This window comes from Eubalaena glacialis, chromosome 3 (assembly GCF_028564815.1).
Source record: "Eubalaena glacialis isolate mEubGla1 chromosome 3, mEubGla1.1.hap2.+ XY, whole genome shotgun sequence".
In the NCBI taxonomy this organism is placed as follows: Eukaryota; Metazoa; Chordata; class Mammalia; order Artiodactyla; family Balaenidae; genus Eubalaena; species Eubalaena glacialis.
The window spans coordinates 45,497,681-45,513,559 of record NC_083718.1 but is presented as its reverse complement, the minus strand read 5'-3'; the positions used below and the strand labels follow the sequence as shown (position 1 = coordinate 45,513,559).

The window sequence follows — 15,879 nt, the reverse complement described above, 5'->3', positions numbered from 1 at the left end:
AATTTCACATAGGGTAGATTTCTTGGTTGTCTCACGGGAAAAGAGAAAAACAAAATAATGCGCGCGTTCAGAATAGAAAATAAATGTACTTGGGAGAAGGGGTTAAATTGTCTTGAGAAAACGAGCTCTGGGGGCAGTGTCAGTTGATGCTTGACTTTAAAAAAATAAAGGAAGAAAGAAATCTTTATTCATGCTGACCTGATGGGCAACAGGCTTTCTTGCCAAAATCCAAAAGCCAAACTCTCTAGTGGGTTTGGGATCAGAGGTTTCAGCTGGTGCAAGCCGCTCCGTTCTGGGAGCACCACGCAATGTCATGTTAATATGCAAGGGAGGGGCTGGGGGCGGGGAGGCCAACCTGGGGAAGGGCCGGGGAAGGACCCTGAGTGAGCGAGATCCACGCAACAGCCTCAAGGTTTCTCTCAGCCAGCCTGCAAGAACTGCAGGGATAATTAGGAAAAGTGGCAAAAGGAAAGCCTGTCTCTTGTCTGTGGCCACAGCAGGGGCCTGCACTGAGCTTGTGGGAATACACTTCCAAGTGAAATTGCCCGCCATCCCCTGATGCCACACCAGCTCTTATAAATGCCGGCAAAGTGGCGCCCGGCTAGGACATGGTGCAAACAGTTCGTTGGAGGGAATGTAATAAAAAGAACGAATAGTCACATGGGAACTGCAAGGAGGGAGTTAAGGATCTACCTTGACTGGACAGTGGAACGCCATGGAAAAGGATGTCAGGCAGTGGACTCTGGTCTGCGGTGTGGCCGTATGGGCCTGGCCATCACCCCTCACACGGACTTCCCTCAACAGCACGAAGGAAGGGCCAAGGCTGCCCTGAGGAGTTTCTTTGTTTCCTCATCTGAATTTGCATCTTTTACCTTTTAAGAGTGGGTATTCACAAAATACAGAATTCACAATAAAATTCCTATACCTTTCAGATGTTGATAACATACACATTGATAAAATGTGCTGGGATTGAGCATTTTGAAAAATTGTGACTTTAGGTAATAAAAAAGACTGTCTTCACATTGATGCTACCTGTTAATAATTTGTGTATACATTTTAAACTGTGTAAACATTCCATTGGCAGCTTTGCCTATAGATACCAAGATAAATAAAACCATCTCTCCCACAGCCCCAGAAAAGGAAGTACTAGCTTGCTGGGAATGGAATGACGAATGTCTTTATAATAAACTCTATGAGGCTGTCAAAATTATTTTGTGCCGCTGAAATCTGGTTCACCAAATATGCCTAAAGTGGCTAGTTTGTTTGCTCATGCTTGGAGGTCTTGGTGTTGTATGTATTAGGAAATACAATAGTTGTCGTGTTATTTGTTGTAATGAGTTAAATTTTCCTTCTCTCCCAAACACGTCTCAACACATGACTCTAAGTTTAAATGAGCATCAATCAAAATAAAACAAAAACAAAATCATAGAAAAGGCATCAAAAACTAAAATCTAATATTTTCTCCCATCCCTCCACCCCCGAGAGACTATAAAGATACTCTCCCTTCTTAAAAACAAGGGTGAGCTCTCTGCTGGAATGACACATCTGGTAGGCTGTTTGGATAAGATCTGGAGCAAGACTATTGCATCAAAGAAGCATAGTTTTGGAACTTCAGAACTAGAAAGGATCTCAGAGAGTTCATGTTCTACCAAAGAGAGAAAAAGCCTCAGCCAGGGGTCGGCAAACTTTTTCTATAAAGGGCTGGACAGTAAATACATAGGCTTTGTGGACTACATTTGGTCTCTGCTGCATATTATTCTTCTTTTTCACAATGCTTTACAAATATAAAAACCTTTCCTTAGCAAGGGTCATAAAAAACAGATTCAGTGCCAGATCTGGCCTGTAGGCCAGAGTGTGCCAAACCCTGCTCTCAGCCAAACTTAAGAGCTAACCACTTTTCTGAAGGCCTAATGCTCTTTCATTCTTCTCTAATCCTGTGTCCCTCACTGGGTCAGCACACTAGTTGTTCTTGCAAGGGTAGCTTGGATCAACATATCCGAATTCAACCTACATTGTCACGCCACTCCTCAGATGCGTGTAAGGCTGGCCGTGTCTACAGGAATAGTTAATGGACCACACAGAGAGATGCGAAGAGCCAGGTGGACCTCAGTCTTGCCCTGCTTTGACAGGGAGCTTTTCGTTAGGAGCTTTCCTGCCAGCAAATATTCAAATGAACTACGTGGAGGAATCTCTCCCTCCTTCGTGACACAGGTAATGAATCGGCTTCGATGGAAAAATAAGCAGTATACCAGTCACTCTGCAGCCTTAACTAACTTCCCTTCAAGTCAACCCCATGAATTATGTGCCAACCGTGTCTGAGTTCAAGACAAGCTGATAGTGCTTGAAGTTTAACTTTTGCTACCATTACTGGGTGAGACAGTAGGATAAATAGGGCCAAGCTTGCTGCCCTTCTTCGATGGGAGATTATTCAAAAACAACATGGCATCAACTCTCCAATATTGCATGAAGGAAGCTGGGGCACAGATAATCCACAGTTACTCCTGTTTCGTTGGAGAATGCATTACGTGATTGTTTTCTGCAGGGGTTTACCTTCATAATTAAGCTTTGCCCAGGCTAACATCAAAACTAGTCTGTGTGCCCTTTATTCATGTGGATGGAGCAATGTGAGTGAGAAGCCTAGGGAGAAATTGCTAGGAAGTGGGGTTGAGGCAGGACAATGAGAATAGCGTTGCTCAGAGTAAGCACCAAAGAAGGCACTGGGAGATACGGATGCTAAATGAACAGAGCTTCGGAGAACACCAGGTCACGGGAGACACCGCCTCTCTGTTGACAACAGCTGATGCATCCCCAATAATATCTGGGTTGTTTTGGGAAGGGACTGGGATGAAAGGCAAAAAAGTCAGAAAAATTCTGCTTTGTGTTCTAGGGAACTCTATGGGTTTCTCCTCCAGGATTACCCTTTGCAAAACTAAGCATGAGCCGTATTTCAAAAGCAACCTAAGAGTTTTGTGAAGGGCTTTGACATTCCTTTTTCAAGAAAGGTAAATATCTTGGAAAGTCAGAGAAACAGATTCCAGAAGGGCCCCGGGAGCCTTTGGAAGTCCTCTCGAACCCTACCGACACCTCATGGGTCTTGAGGTAATGTTTGCGGTGGGAAGGCTTAGGATGCTGTCGAGACCTGGGACTGGCCCTGCTGAAAGGCAGGGTCAGGAGTCTACATACAAATTATTTTGTACACCTTCAGGTGATTTAAGATGATAAATCTTTGGGAATTCCCTGGCAGTGCAGTGGTTAGGACTCCACGCTTTCACTGCTGAGGGCACAGGTTCAATCCCTGGTTGGGGAACTAAGATCCCGCAAGCTGCGCAGCATAGCCAAAAAAAAAAAAGATGATAAATCTTTGAAAAATACTCTCTGTATTAAAGGAAGTACAGTGGCCTTGAAAGCATAGCTGACTTCTGTTTCTGATCATGCCTCTGCTTTCACCCCTACTCAAACCCCCATATCTGTTCTCAGTGAATATATTACCTTTTACTAAAAGTCATTTTTAGTACCAGATTTTATTTTCCACCGTTAAGGTCGCCTTAAAAAAAAAAAACAGAGGTTGGGTACAATTACCGTAAGAAAGATAGAAAAAACATATCCAAGTGACCTGTGTGAGGATTTGATACCTCCCAAACACAAACTTGTACATACAAAATCCCAGTGGAAAAGGCATTCCTGATTGATTACTATCATTTGGGACATGCTTAAAGGGAAGGGTGATGTTGCTTTTACAAAAACTACCAACCAAGCCTAGTAGTGACAGTAGTTATACCATCTAAAACAGTTAGCTCTGTCTCGAAAGAGGGGAGATGTTGTATATTCTACAGAAGTTAATACGTGTTACACAGGCCGATTGCCTGGGCTGAGTTGTGGCCTCGGTGGAATGTGTGTGGGGACAGGTATACAGGCTCTCTGTTAGTTTGTTCAGGTCCATATCGTCTCCTAGAAAACCCACAGGCATGAGGGCTTCTCGGATGAATGACCTCACTGTTTGGCTGCCCTAGCCACCACAACAAAGTGAGCAGCAAATATAATGCCAATAAATTGTCTATGAATTTGAAAAATTCACCTCTATAATCCCAGCAAGGGAGTTGCCACATCTCCAAGGGCACTGTTAAAAGATCTGCAAAGAGGGCCATGGGAGAACACTAAACTTGGCACCCTGGAGATTTTTACTGAGATAATTAAGCCACAGCAGCACCCCAAGGGTGGAAGTGGCTCCACCTGGTTGCCATCTGTATTCCCAGGGCCTCCACTGTCACTGCTTAAAGCTTTGCATCCTGCACGGGACTTATGTAGAGAAGGCAGAATGTCTTCTGTTCTAGAATCGCAGAATTTCAGAGCTAGAACAAAGCTCTGTCTTGAATCTTACCACTTTACAGGTGAACAAAGTGGAGCCCACAGAGGCAGGTGTTGCCAGGGGCAGACCCTCCAATCTGGGGCTCCTTCCACGCTACCCTGTCATCTCGTGGCTGCCCTTCTCATCTGGAACCCATGACTCCAGAAGCCCGGAGCTGTTCCGGGCTGCTGTCATCTTTATAGCTAACCCTGGGGCAGGAGGAATCACTTTCTCTTTTCAAAACCAGTTTTGCACTGACTCTTTGTCCCAGTTCTAACGGGAGCTCTCTGTTTGCTCTTCTGTTTGTTTGTTTTCCTGTTTAGGGTCAGCAGGAAATGATGCAAGAGTTGGGTTACTGACAGTGGCGACAAGGTAACTTTTCTTTGGCTTGACAAATGAATGAAAGCAAATGCTTATATAGTGTTGACTTTGTGCTAACATATTCATGGGCATTCATTTAATTCTCACAACAACTCTGTGAGGTAGGCACTATCATTTCCCCCATTTTACAGATGAGGACACTGAGGCAGGCACAGAGAGGGTAAGACACTTGCCAAGGTTTCACTGCTAGAAAGTGTCAGCACTGGGATTTGATCCCAGGGACTGGTTCCAGAAACCATGCTCTTAAGTTCTACACTATTATTAGTCCAGGACCACTGACATTGGAAAGACTCCCCCAAAGGAAGTCCCTTTTAAGATCTCAAGGTGACGTTTTTATATAAAATTATACCTACTTGTAAGTGAACATTTTGTTTCCTGCTTGAGAATAATACAGAGATCAGAGCTTTCTTGCCTTAGTTGTCATTTTTATAGACTCAAGCCCAAGGCTAAGGCTGTGTCTTCATGATGTCAAACACTCCAATACGTTACCTACAAAAACACTGAAAACGTCTGCACAGCAGGGTGGATCTGTGCAATTTTTATTTGGCTGGATATGTTCCGTAGACACAATCAGATTTGCAAGAATACTTGCCAAGGGTCTCATAAATTGGTCTCATAGGATCATTTTAACCAGTAAGTGCTACTGAGATGCTAGTCAAGAAATCCAGCTTCTGAGGATGAACTTTGGGGGCAATCAAAAAAGTCGCATTGGAGGTGTATGTGAGGTATAAAACCGTGATGTGGCCGCCCACTGGAATTCTGCCCTGTTGTCCTGTAATTGTAACTGTCCCTCAGGAACACATGGTCCTGCCGGAAGAGCATTACAGAAGGGCTGCTAAAATGATCAGGTGCAGCCCACTTACTGTATGAGATTAGACTTTTAAAAAGGATTAGAGCTCCTTAATCTGGAGAGATGAAGATTAAGAGGGAGTAATGATCAAAGTCTATAAAATCAGAGAGGAAATGGAGAATATGGCCACAGTTCTGTTCACAAATCCCAGGATATTCTAACAAGGGATATCCCTTTGGAGTTCCAGGGAAATCACTTTAACAGCCATACAAACAAGATACTATTTTCACAGCAGGTAATAAATTTAGAGAATTACTACCTTGAGAAGTGGTGTATTCTGAGAATGGAGTTACATTTTTAAAAAGGTTTAAATAAACCCAGGGGTGATAAAACCATAATGATCTAAAAATGGCAGGTTAGGAATGTTCTGGGGACATCCTGAGTCTTTTGAAAATGATGCAATCAGTGACAGGTACCCGCCTCTCCCTACATGCTCCCTGCCCAGGGCTGGTGGCCTACTGATCTGGCCACCTCTGTCCTCACTTTGTTACCTAGCTTGTTCCTAATATTCAGAACAGGGGTCAATGACTGGTAAGCTCAGAAACCTAGTACAAAACAGCAACTCATTCCTCGGAGGGGGTTTTCTTTAATCCTTGCCAGGGTCTTTGTCCTAGGATTCCGAATTAGAATTCAGGACAATGATCTGACCATGCTTCCCATAAAAATATGAACTTACTCCTTTCAGTAGACCTTAAAATTAAAATCTACATTTTACTCAAACAGAGAGACGTTGGAAACATCTTATGTTGCAGTGGTGGGGGGATAGAACTGGTTAAACTCTCTACTGGAGAAGCTGCTAACACAGATCAATTAATTCACATTTAAGGGGAAATTAAACATACCGATTATGTAGTACCTATCACAGCCCAAGATATTAAGCTCTAAAATTTACTGCAGTTAATGTAGAAATCAGCACACCTTAACAAAAGCTGTGGCTCCATCAAATATATAGAATAAAACTTGAGAGAAATGTTTTAGCTCGTTTCCAAAACAGCCACGTGTTCGTCACTTTCAATATCTAATAATGGGTCATTGTTGGGGAGCCAAAGGCAGCCAAAAATAAATAAATTAAAAAAAAAAAAAAGGTTATGACAGCAGGAGGAGGGGGCAGGGGATTCTGGGAGGGGGTAGAGTGCAGACGAAGATTCCATGCAGAGAAAAAGAACCTTCAGATGACTATAACATGCTCAGCGAGGCATGAAGAATATTTTCTGTACTCACATTTTAGACTGCTTGCTGAAGATTGGTAATACGTGGCAATGTGCAGAAGGAAATAAAAGAGCCAAGGAGAGGGAAGGGGCTGCAGGAGAAAGGCATCCATCTCCAAGCAATGTCTAATAACTCATTCTAACCCTAAGTACCATTGTAAGTTGGGAGCAATCCCGTGGTATCTTTTCAAACTGCAAGTTTGAAAACGTTAGTCCTCACGTTGGGGAGATATTCAGAATCACTATTCGTTTGGGGAGGAGAAAAGTAGGAAGGTGGGAAGGGGTGAGGATGGGTTAAGGGGTAAAGAGTCGCCTTGTTTCGCGTCGTACACTTTCAAGGGCTCTGGGCAAAAACACTGGGACATCTGGAGTTCAGAAGTCGAGGAAAATGGGGAAGAACCAGGAAGATGAATACGCGATCATCAGCTACACAAAAGAACGGAGCAGAAAGAAGCCTGGATTTGGGCACTCGCGTCTGGCAAGGAGGCCGCCAGCAGGGCTAATGAAGCATTTGTGGTGCAGGACGATTGCCAGCGCAACAAAGAAGATGTGCTTGGGCTCTGCAGATGTGCCAGGGCCCCCAGAGCAAAATAATGACATAATCACCATCAGTGTCACAGACCAGACTGTACACAAGGTGACAGGGGAGCAGGGGGGCTGTAATACACACACGGAGAGGACTCGCCGGGGCCCATGGCGGCTGCGCCCTGAGGCCTGGGATGCAGGCAGGACTACCTGCCTACCTCTCTCTAGCTGTATCCCACATCCTAAGGTGAGGCTTGTCCCCACCATTGGTGGCTGTGTTTTATCCAATCCCAGCTACTCCTGAAGAGGCCACAGAAATCTGAAAAGCTTACGAGAGATTCAGACTGGTTGGAAAAGGCTGGAAAAAGAGAAGGAAGGGGAGAAGCGGAAGGAAAGAGTTTTGAGTCAAACTCCCTGTGATTCTGCTAAGTTCTGTGCTCCAACTTCCACGAGCCTGACCCTAGCCATACAACCCGAGGGACAAACATTAGCATGCGTGTCAAGGTTTCCTGCTGCAAAGAAAATGCAAGAAATATCTGGGGGCGCCTGAGAGGGAGGATCACACAGTAGCAATAAATGGCCCACCTCAAAGCGAGCACGAAAACAACAGGAAGGCAGGAGGGAGCTGCCCCTGCCCATTTTAAACAAGGTCTCTCAGCTGGCCTCGGCACCTGCCCTGGTTCCAGCTTCGTAAGGTGGGTGTGTTAGTACAGCTGTCTGGCTTTTAAGTGACTTTTGTCAGTTTGAAAGTGAAAAGTCTGTTTGAGGAGCTGAAAGAACAATAGCCCAGAGGCCGGAAGAAGGGCTGGCAACACAAAGGACTTAGACTACGCTACTGTCCCTTTTCATTGCTTCTAATGAAAGATTCATAAGGATAACTTTAATTTTTTATGATCCCCTTTTTGGTATGACTCTATTCGTTGTGTCAACTTCCAGACCCAGGTTCTCTTTAAATAGCAAAGGGTCTGTGGTGAAAGTGTCTTCAAAGAGCAACAGGGACAGAATAGATTCTGGCCATCCTGTAGGCCCCTTTCTCCAGAAGACGCTGCTCTCAGGGACACAGAAATGCTCTTTAAATATGGTTTCCTTCTGCCTTGAGGTCTCCGTGAACACTACAGGGAAGCTATCTTAAACCTCTCTAACGTGCTAGTTCAACTGCTTCTAGGAAGAACGATTCTATTTGTTTTCTTGGCTTCACTCTATTTAACAGGAACAGTGGTATAATCATCATTAATCGCTCTCTTTTCCCTTTACTTTTCAAATAGCTGTCTCCATAGTGCATCTTTATTTGGTGTCTCAGCCAAAAGGGCAGGGGTGCGGGGGGGGGCGGGGAACAGGTTGTATTTGTTTTATGTCCTGTTACCAAATAGCACTGAAGACTGGCTTGAGGCAATCGTTGAAGGTGAAACAATATTTTAAAACGAGGATAATCTACTTTCAAGAACCAAAGTCCTACGCTTCATCAAAAGAATGTTTGCAAAAACACTCATTCTGGCAAATGTACACTGAAGTGGTTAAGAGAAGTGAGTGCATGATCATTTCATTTTCTGCCCTATGGCTGAAAAAGAACCAAACAGTTAAAAGTGCAATAAAATCCTGGGGGCGGGGCTGGGGTGGGATGGGGTGAGGAAATGTGATTTAAAATGTTATCTGCCACGTGAAAAGGGATCACCAACTTTTGAACAGGCCTGGGGTTCGCTCAATGAGTTTGTTTAATCTAGGCGAAATAAACAGGCTGCTTTTCAAAAGGTGGTTAGACCTGCAGACATTTAATCCAGGATGGGCCGAACACAATGATACCGACCCACTGAAAGCTCCAACCACCACCAGCGGCTCTCAGCAGAGGATGGGCTCCCTTTCTCCTATTGATAACCCTTTGTGGGGCACAGAGAAAGAGGCGAGGCGAGGAGAACTGAACGTCAGACAATGGCCATCATGCCACACACTGTCTCTGAACTTTCCTCGTCTCTGAAGGACAATTAATTATGAAGGCCTTAGGGGTAGGTCGAAGCAAGGGAAAAACCCAATGCTGTCCCAGCAGTGGACATGGCTGCCACCTCTGTGTTTGCTAAATGGCTTTGCCTGTTGGGGTACAGCCACCAAGAGAGCCAATAGATCACTGGGCGGGGGGAGGTGTGGGAGGAAAGCAAAAGATTTTTTTGTGTGTGCGCCTGCCCTTGTATAATTCTATTCTCACTGTGAACTCATCCATACACAAAACACAAGGACAATTTTTTTTTTTTTTAAAGAGAGAAAAGCCACAGGGTAGGTTGCAGCAGAAACGGCCTCTCAGTGGTGTGTTAAAAAGGATGGTCTTTTCACCAAATCATTTCACAGAGGCAAAACAGACAAACACAAAGAGTTGAGACTTTTTCTCTGACATTAAATGGAGTAACTGATAAGGTCAGACATATGATACCTAAAGACATGAATCTGTGAACTCTTGAAGTCAAAGGGCCTCTCTGTGCCGAGGAACAATCTTTCAAAGGAAATAGATCATAGAACTCCACTGAATCTGCTTTAAACTTTATGAAGCAGGAGGAGAAAAAGCTCTAAGTAGGGAAGCTTGACAGAAGAGCCTTGAACTATTTTCTGAAGGAAAGATGAGACCCTCCCTAGGCTGCCACAAAACATCTTTTTTTTTTTTTTTTTCTAAAGGCTCCTCTGAACTTTGATACCAAGACACTGCCATTGAAAGCTGTATAATTATGTGCTATAGCCACTGTAGAAAATGCTTTGTTCCCCCCAACAAAGGACAATAAGCAAAGTAAAGCGACATTACACTGTATCTTTTTCTTTAAGAATGTTGAGAAAGGTCATGGAATGCTATAACTAATAAAGCTGTTGAGTAAGGAGGTTTTAACGTTGATCTTACTGTGCCTGAATGTAACCCAATGACAAAAAAGACACAGGGCGCTAAAAAATGCAATGACATTACCAAATAGATGATAAATCAATGGGCCTGCTTCATTATACTGATCAACACCTTGAATCCCAAATGGACAGCGGTGCAAAAATGAAGCTTCAGGCACGCGGTTCTCCCTGTGCCCTCCCCCACCCCTGCCAACCCCCCCTTCCCCACCCAGCCTGGCGTCTTTACTGCTCCCTCCTTCAAATTTCAGGCAATCATTCTGTACGAGGAATATGTTTCCAGACAGCCATGTGTGTACATATATTTAGAGAACATTCATTTAGTCTCTTAAAAGATCAATTTGGCTTGTCAACGGGGGGACTGACAGGGAAAGAAATGGTAAAGGTTTCTTCTCCTCCTCGCCACCCACCAAGAGTGCGTTGTGTGATCGTTTAAATGGCACCTCGGCTTTGAGGCCAAAAGACTGCCAGAGCAGTAAAAGGGTTTCCCTCCTGTGCCAGTTTTCCAAATGATCACTCATATTTAAGTATCTATTTGGAGCCGAGGGAAGCGCTCCCTAAATCCACCTGTCCTCATTTTTCTTTAAAGAGGTGACAGGGCGAATGAAAGACTTCCAAATATATTAAATCTTCTTAAATGCGCGTCGTGTGGAAAGCGGGAGTGGGCTGGGCATGGGGGTGAGCCTGGTGGAGGAAGTAGATGCACTATATGTGTTTAAGTGTCATGTGTTTGGGTGGGTGTGTGCGTGGGGGGATGTGAGGAGTGTTGCCTTTTCATTTTCTCTTTCCAAGAGGAGAGTGAGAAGACACAGAGAGAGGCCTGCAGAAGTACCCTTCTTACCTGTCACGTGACACCTAGAGAAAAGTCAAACCACAGGCTCCACGATGGAGCGTCTGCCCCGTGAGTTATTAGTATCTTAGGAAATGACATTTACAAGCCCGCTAATCAATGAATCAAGTTCTCTTTCTATTTGTTTCTAAGCCTTCCATCCAAAACCCTGGGTCTTTATGGAAGGCAAGGGAAGTTAGTCACTCTTCCTGCGAGTTTGGACCCTGCCCGCAGTTAACTGGCTAGCCACTAATGGCCCACGGGGGACGCCTGGTTGACCATGGCGGGGGAAGAGCTAGCTCATGGGAATGGAGAAGGAGAAGGAGTGCTCAGGGCAGTCTTGGAAACTGATCATGAGCCTTGCCTTCTTTCCTGCCCCAGTTGTGAGGGAAACAAGAAAAGCAATACAGTCCAAGGCACATGCCCCTACGGTCAGAAGGCTCAGCCCAGACGAAAGTGTCTGCTACATTCTCTCCCCAACCTCCACGCAGGCCAGCCCAGACCCCAATCTCTGGGTCATCCTGCCTTTCTCAGCGGCCAGCCTACCTCAGTCAACCTAGGGGGGCTGTCTTCCGGCTCCATGAGCAGTGCGTTTAACCTTTGTGACTTACACAGATCGGTTGCCTTAGTTGAGTTCTCTGCAAAAACGTGTAAAGCTGCCTTGGAAACTGACAGCGCGCATTGCTTTCTTTCCCTGCCACAGTTGTGAGGGAAACAGAAGTAATAAAATTCAACTCCTATGCCCCTGAAGTCAGAAGTATCAGTGTGATTTAAAAACTGGGAAGGAATCCCAAACCTCCTTTCCCTCCCTACAAAAATCAATTTTGGAAGCTCTTCAAAATGAAGTGAGAATGAAGCATGGAAATATATACCATAACACCTGGAACGACAAACTTATTGTTACCAATCTCATTTAACGTGAGAAGCAGGAGGTAAAAATGTGGCCTGTCGCTGAACGTGCCTCTCTGAACACCTTCACGGACTTGTGTTGGGAGGGAGATGCCCGACCCCTGTCCTGTAGCCAACTTTCTTCCCTTGAGCACAAGCTGAAAGCATGGTTCATCCCCCCCTACCCGCCCCCTTCAGTGTCTTCTTCCACATCCCCTGGGTCTTCTCAAGCTCTCACCACCCCAAGTCTGAATGCCGTGCCAAGAATCTTGGCAATTGTGTAAACTGATACAAAAGGCAGAACAGGCTCTCCTGTCACTTAGAAGGTTCTGACTCATACAAGCCAGGAAATGCGCAGGGTCTAGAAGAGCAGGGAGATGCAAGCCACTCCCTCTGCACTAGTGATAAACCTTCCCCATCTGCTTTATTTTCCCGCAGGCCAGGGGTCAGCAGCCACTCCAGCCTGGAGAGCCATCAGCAGCAGGGGCTGGAGGGGGGTGGTGCTTAGCAGTGACAGAGGTGCCACCAGCAAGCTTATGACAGAGGCAGAGATGGAGCAGAAAGCTGAGAAAAGACAAGGGTAGGAGGAGGGAAAGAAGGAAGGAGAAGGTAGCAAAGGACAGAAAAGTGTTAGCCTCACCCTCGCTCTCTCTCCCTGGCTCCCCTGTGCCCACCCATTTAGAACTACTTTAAAAACAGTATAAAGCTTTAGGCAAGCTAAAGTATTTCTTGTATTAATATCCATATCATTAGTACTCACATTAAATTAAGTTAATATTGGTAGACCACTTAGAAGAGTGCTCAGAACATACTAAACAGTCAATAAATGTGAGCTATTTTATCATTGCTACAAACCACTGATTAACTGATTGAGAAATTTTAAAATGCAATCAAGAAGATGTTTTATTATTTGGCCAGCTAATAGTTGGTTTAATATATTCCTTTAAGTTGATTGGATCTTTGGGCATCATGTAGGCATAACTTCAGTCTCTCTGCTAGGCCCCATCTCTGTTTAAAAATTTAAAAATAAACCAGGTGTACAGTTCTCTACTTTGCCATCTTCTTCACTTGCTCATTTTAGGCTACAGATTCACTTGACTTGCCCTTCAGGGGAGAAACTTAGATGCAAAAGTCAAGCAGTGCATGCAATAGCAGCTGAGGTATCAGATAGAGGTGCTGGGTCTACTTCTGGCTCACAGCCACGGTCCACACCAGAAGAGCAACAATGATAAGACCAGTGGCTTTTTTTTTTTTTTTTTTTACAAATTTATTTATTCATTTTTGGCTGTGTTGGGTCTTCGTTGCTACGCACGGGCTTTTTTTAGCCACAACTACTGAGCCCGTGTGCCACAACTACTGAAGTCCGCGCGCCTACAGCCCCTGCTCCGCAACAACAGAAACCACCGCTATGAGAAGCCCGCGCACTGCAACGAAGAGTAGCCCCTGCTCACCGCAACTAGACCAACGGCTTTTTAAGCATCTCACTTAAGCACTGACCTCCATGCACAAAGGCACAGAAAAGAAGGATCATCTTATCTGAAGCTTTTATTAGTAAGTGCCCCAAACTGAGAGGCTAAATTAAAAACTATTTCATGATATTAGGATCATACGTGGTGGTAGGGGTGTGTATGTGCATATGTGTGGGTAAGTGGAGGGGGCAGGGCAGAATCCAGCTCCTGCTTTGTTCTTAGCACATTTCCGGAAAGAGCCTAGTTTTTACCGAAGGAGGAATAAGGCCCAGAATAGTCCAATAACTTGTCTGAAGTCACATGAGAAGTGACAAAATTGCTCCCTGGGCCCCATACTCTTTGCACTGAAGCAGTCTTAAAATAGACACTGCAGATAAAGGAGAGGTGGCCTGGCTGGAAGTGGATATGATTCACAAAGAGAGGAATATCAGATGTTAATCATATTAAAGGAGGATTTAGATGATGCTAAATGGAGCAGCTTGTTGGGTATCTCTTGATTCCAGCCATCCCCTGTTTGTGTCATTTTGGCCCTTGCGCTGAGTAGGGGATTAAAACCAACCAGGTAAGGTTTAAACGACCCTAAAAAATCCTAATGGGCACTGTCAGGGTTTGTTCTCTTGAGTATGTTCCTCAGCAAAAATGCACAAACCATCCCGTGGATCTCGGGTAATTCTTTTATGAAGCTTGACGCATGTTGCCAAACGAATATTTATCATAATAAACTGTAATTAGTTCACTAGCACACCGTTGAATTCTCTTAGCTCAAAGTTGACAGCAATAGACTTATCAGAAAGGGGGTGGGGAGAAGTGAAGCTTTTAAAAAGATTTCTTTAAAATGTTTAGCCATCGTCATCATGCAGGGGAAACGGGTTCGATCCCTGGTCAGGGAACTAAGATCCTGCATGCCACAAAGTGTGGCCAAAAAAAAAAGTTTAGCCATTGTCACATTCTTCAGCTTTAGAAGAAATCTGCTAGAGTGTTCTGTCGATACAGTAAACCAGTGCTCTATTCCAACAGAGACTTTAAAATACTGAAGCAGTAAGTACAAGAAGGATCCTCACTTTTAATGTGTTTGGCCAAAGAAAAACTTTGCTTATAACCCATTTGGCATGAAAAATACATTGGTATTGGATAGCAAAGAGAAATTGGTGGCTTGCAGTATAAACACTCCAACTTTCAAGGAAAAACCATGACTTTCCCGCTGCTAAACTTCCCCATTCAGTTCTTCACAAGTCACAAAAACTGATCTGCTAAGACCACTGGGAGAAGGGTCCCCAAAGGAATGGGCAAGCAGCAGGGGGCAGTGGAGGTCAGGTCGTTATTGACAAGGCCAGACCAAGGTGCCCCTTTCTCCTTTGACACTGAGAACTTTGTGGGCATTTGGGGGTACCTCTCTGCGTAAGGAAAGCAAGAATATTAACATAAGGTCCACGCACAAGCAGATGTGGGGGAAAAATTCTCCTCCTCAAGGTACTACAAGAGAAGGACCACCTTTGTCAAGCCACAGCCTGTCCATTCTCATCATCAGAGGTTCAGCCTGCAGAACCCTTCCCACATTCCCACTTCCAGCCATCATTGCCCCAGTCAGCAGGGCTCAGCAAAATGCTTTTGTGGGTACTGGGAGATTCGCTAGTGTTGTCTCATGGAAAGTCATCACGTTCAATGAAAAATGCTTGCTGAGGCACCACATCAGCCAGTAAAGAAATGCCTTACTCATAGCCACACATCTCTTATTGTTGCATAGATACGGCTTTCTGGGACTCATCTATACTGCTTCATATGTGCCTGGAATATGCAGGTTGCAGACACATACAAGTATGTATAAGACCGTATGAATGAAGAGCAGCAAGCTCGTGAAGCTGCACGTATGCAAAATGAACACACAAGGTTGTCCTCCCAAAAGAACAAAAACAGAAACAAACAAACGAACAAAGATGTCCATGGGTCTCTTATAATAGGTACTTGGTAAATTCTCACACCATTTCTTCCAGAAAGGAAATGAATGCTGATGAAAGTTTGAAACCATGGAATCACTTCCCCATCAATCTTTCTAGACATTTTAAGAAAACAACTTTTGAAGCTACCACTGAACACAGCATATGTCAACTCAATCCACATGCCAGAACCTAAATGTGAAAAAGGCCTATAGGGGTAGGGACCTCTTCTCTGGAAAGGGAATCACTCTGTGTGTGTTCCTTGCTGCCGTTTCTTTGGATTCGCCAATTCCCTCTTGTGTGGCCACATGGGTCTTCCAAGCAAGCAGCAGAGGCGGGGGATGGGAAAGGAAACGGAAGTGGGTCAGCTCCCAGGTCTCTGACGGGACCCACGGGGGGCTCTTCATTGCCACTCGACCTCTTACCCTACTGGGGGATGCTTGTGTGAGATACCAAAGCAAAAAAAAAAAAAAAAAAAAAAAGACAGATTTGGGGCTTTTCTAAAGAAAATAATTTTTTTTAAAAAAAGGGAGATGACCGAAAAACAAAGATGAGTTCCTACCTCAAAGTCATTTGCTT

The 15,879-nt window shown here is 44.6% G+C and overlaps 1 protein-coding gene across 5 annotated transcripts in view; it reads right to left on the bottom strand.

The window, feature by feature from the left end:
- The window catches only part of PROX1 (prospero homeobox 1), a 48,844-nt gene that overhangs the window by 9,696 nt on the left and 23,269 nt on the right, over window positions 1-15,879 (bottom strand). For 3 of the 5 annotated variants that reach the window (XM_061185598.1, XM_061185600.1, XM_061185599.1), the window contains exon 4: window positions 15,863-15,879. This exon is cut by the window's right edge and continues 178 nt beyond it. The exons of 1 other annotated variant lie outside the window; for it this stretch is intronic. In XM_061185598.1, coding sequence (XP_061041581.1) covers window positions 15,863-15,879 — 17 coding nt within the window. Of the gene's footprint in view, window positions 1-15,576; window positions 15,740-15,862 lie in introns of those variants that run through there. One more of the 5 variants, XM_061185601.1, reaches the window with a different exon arrangement.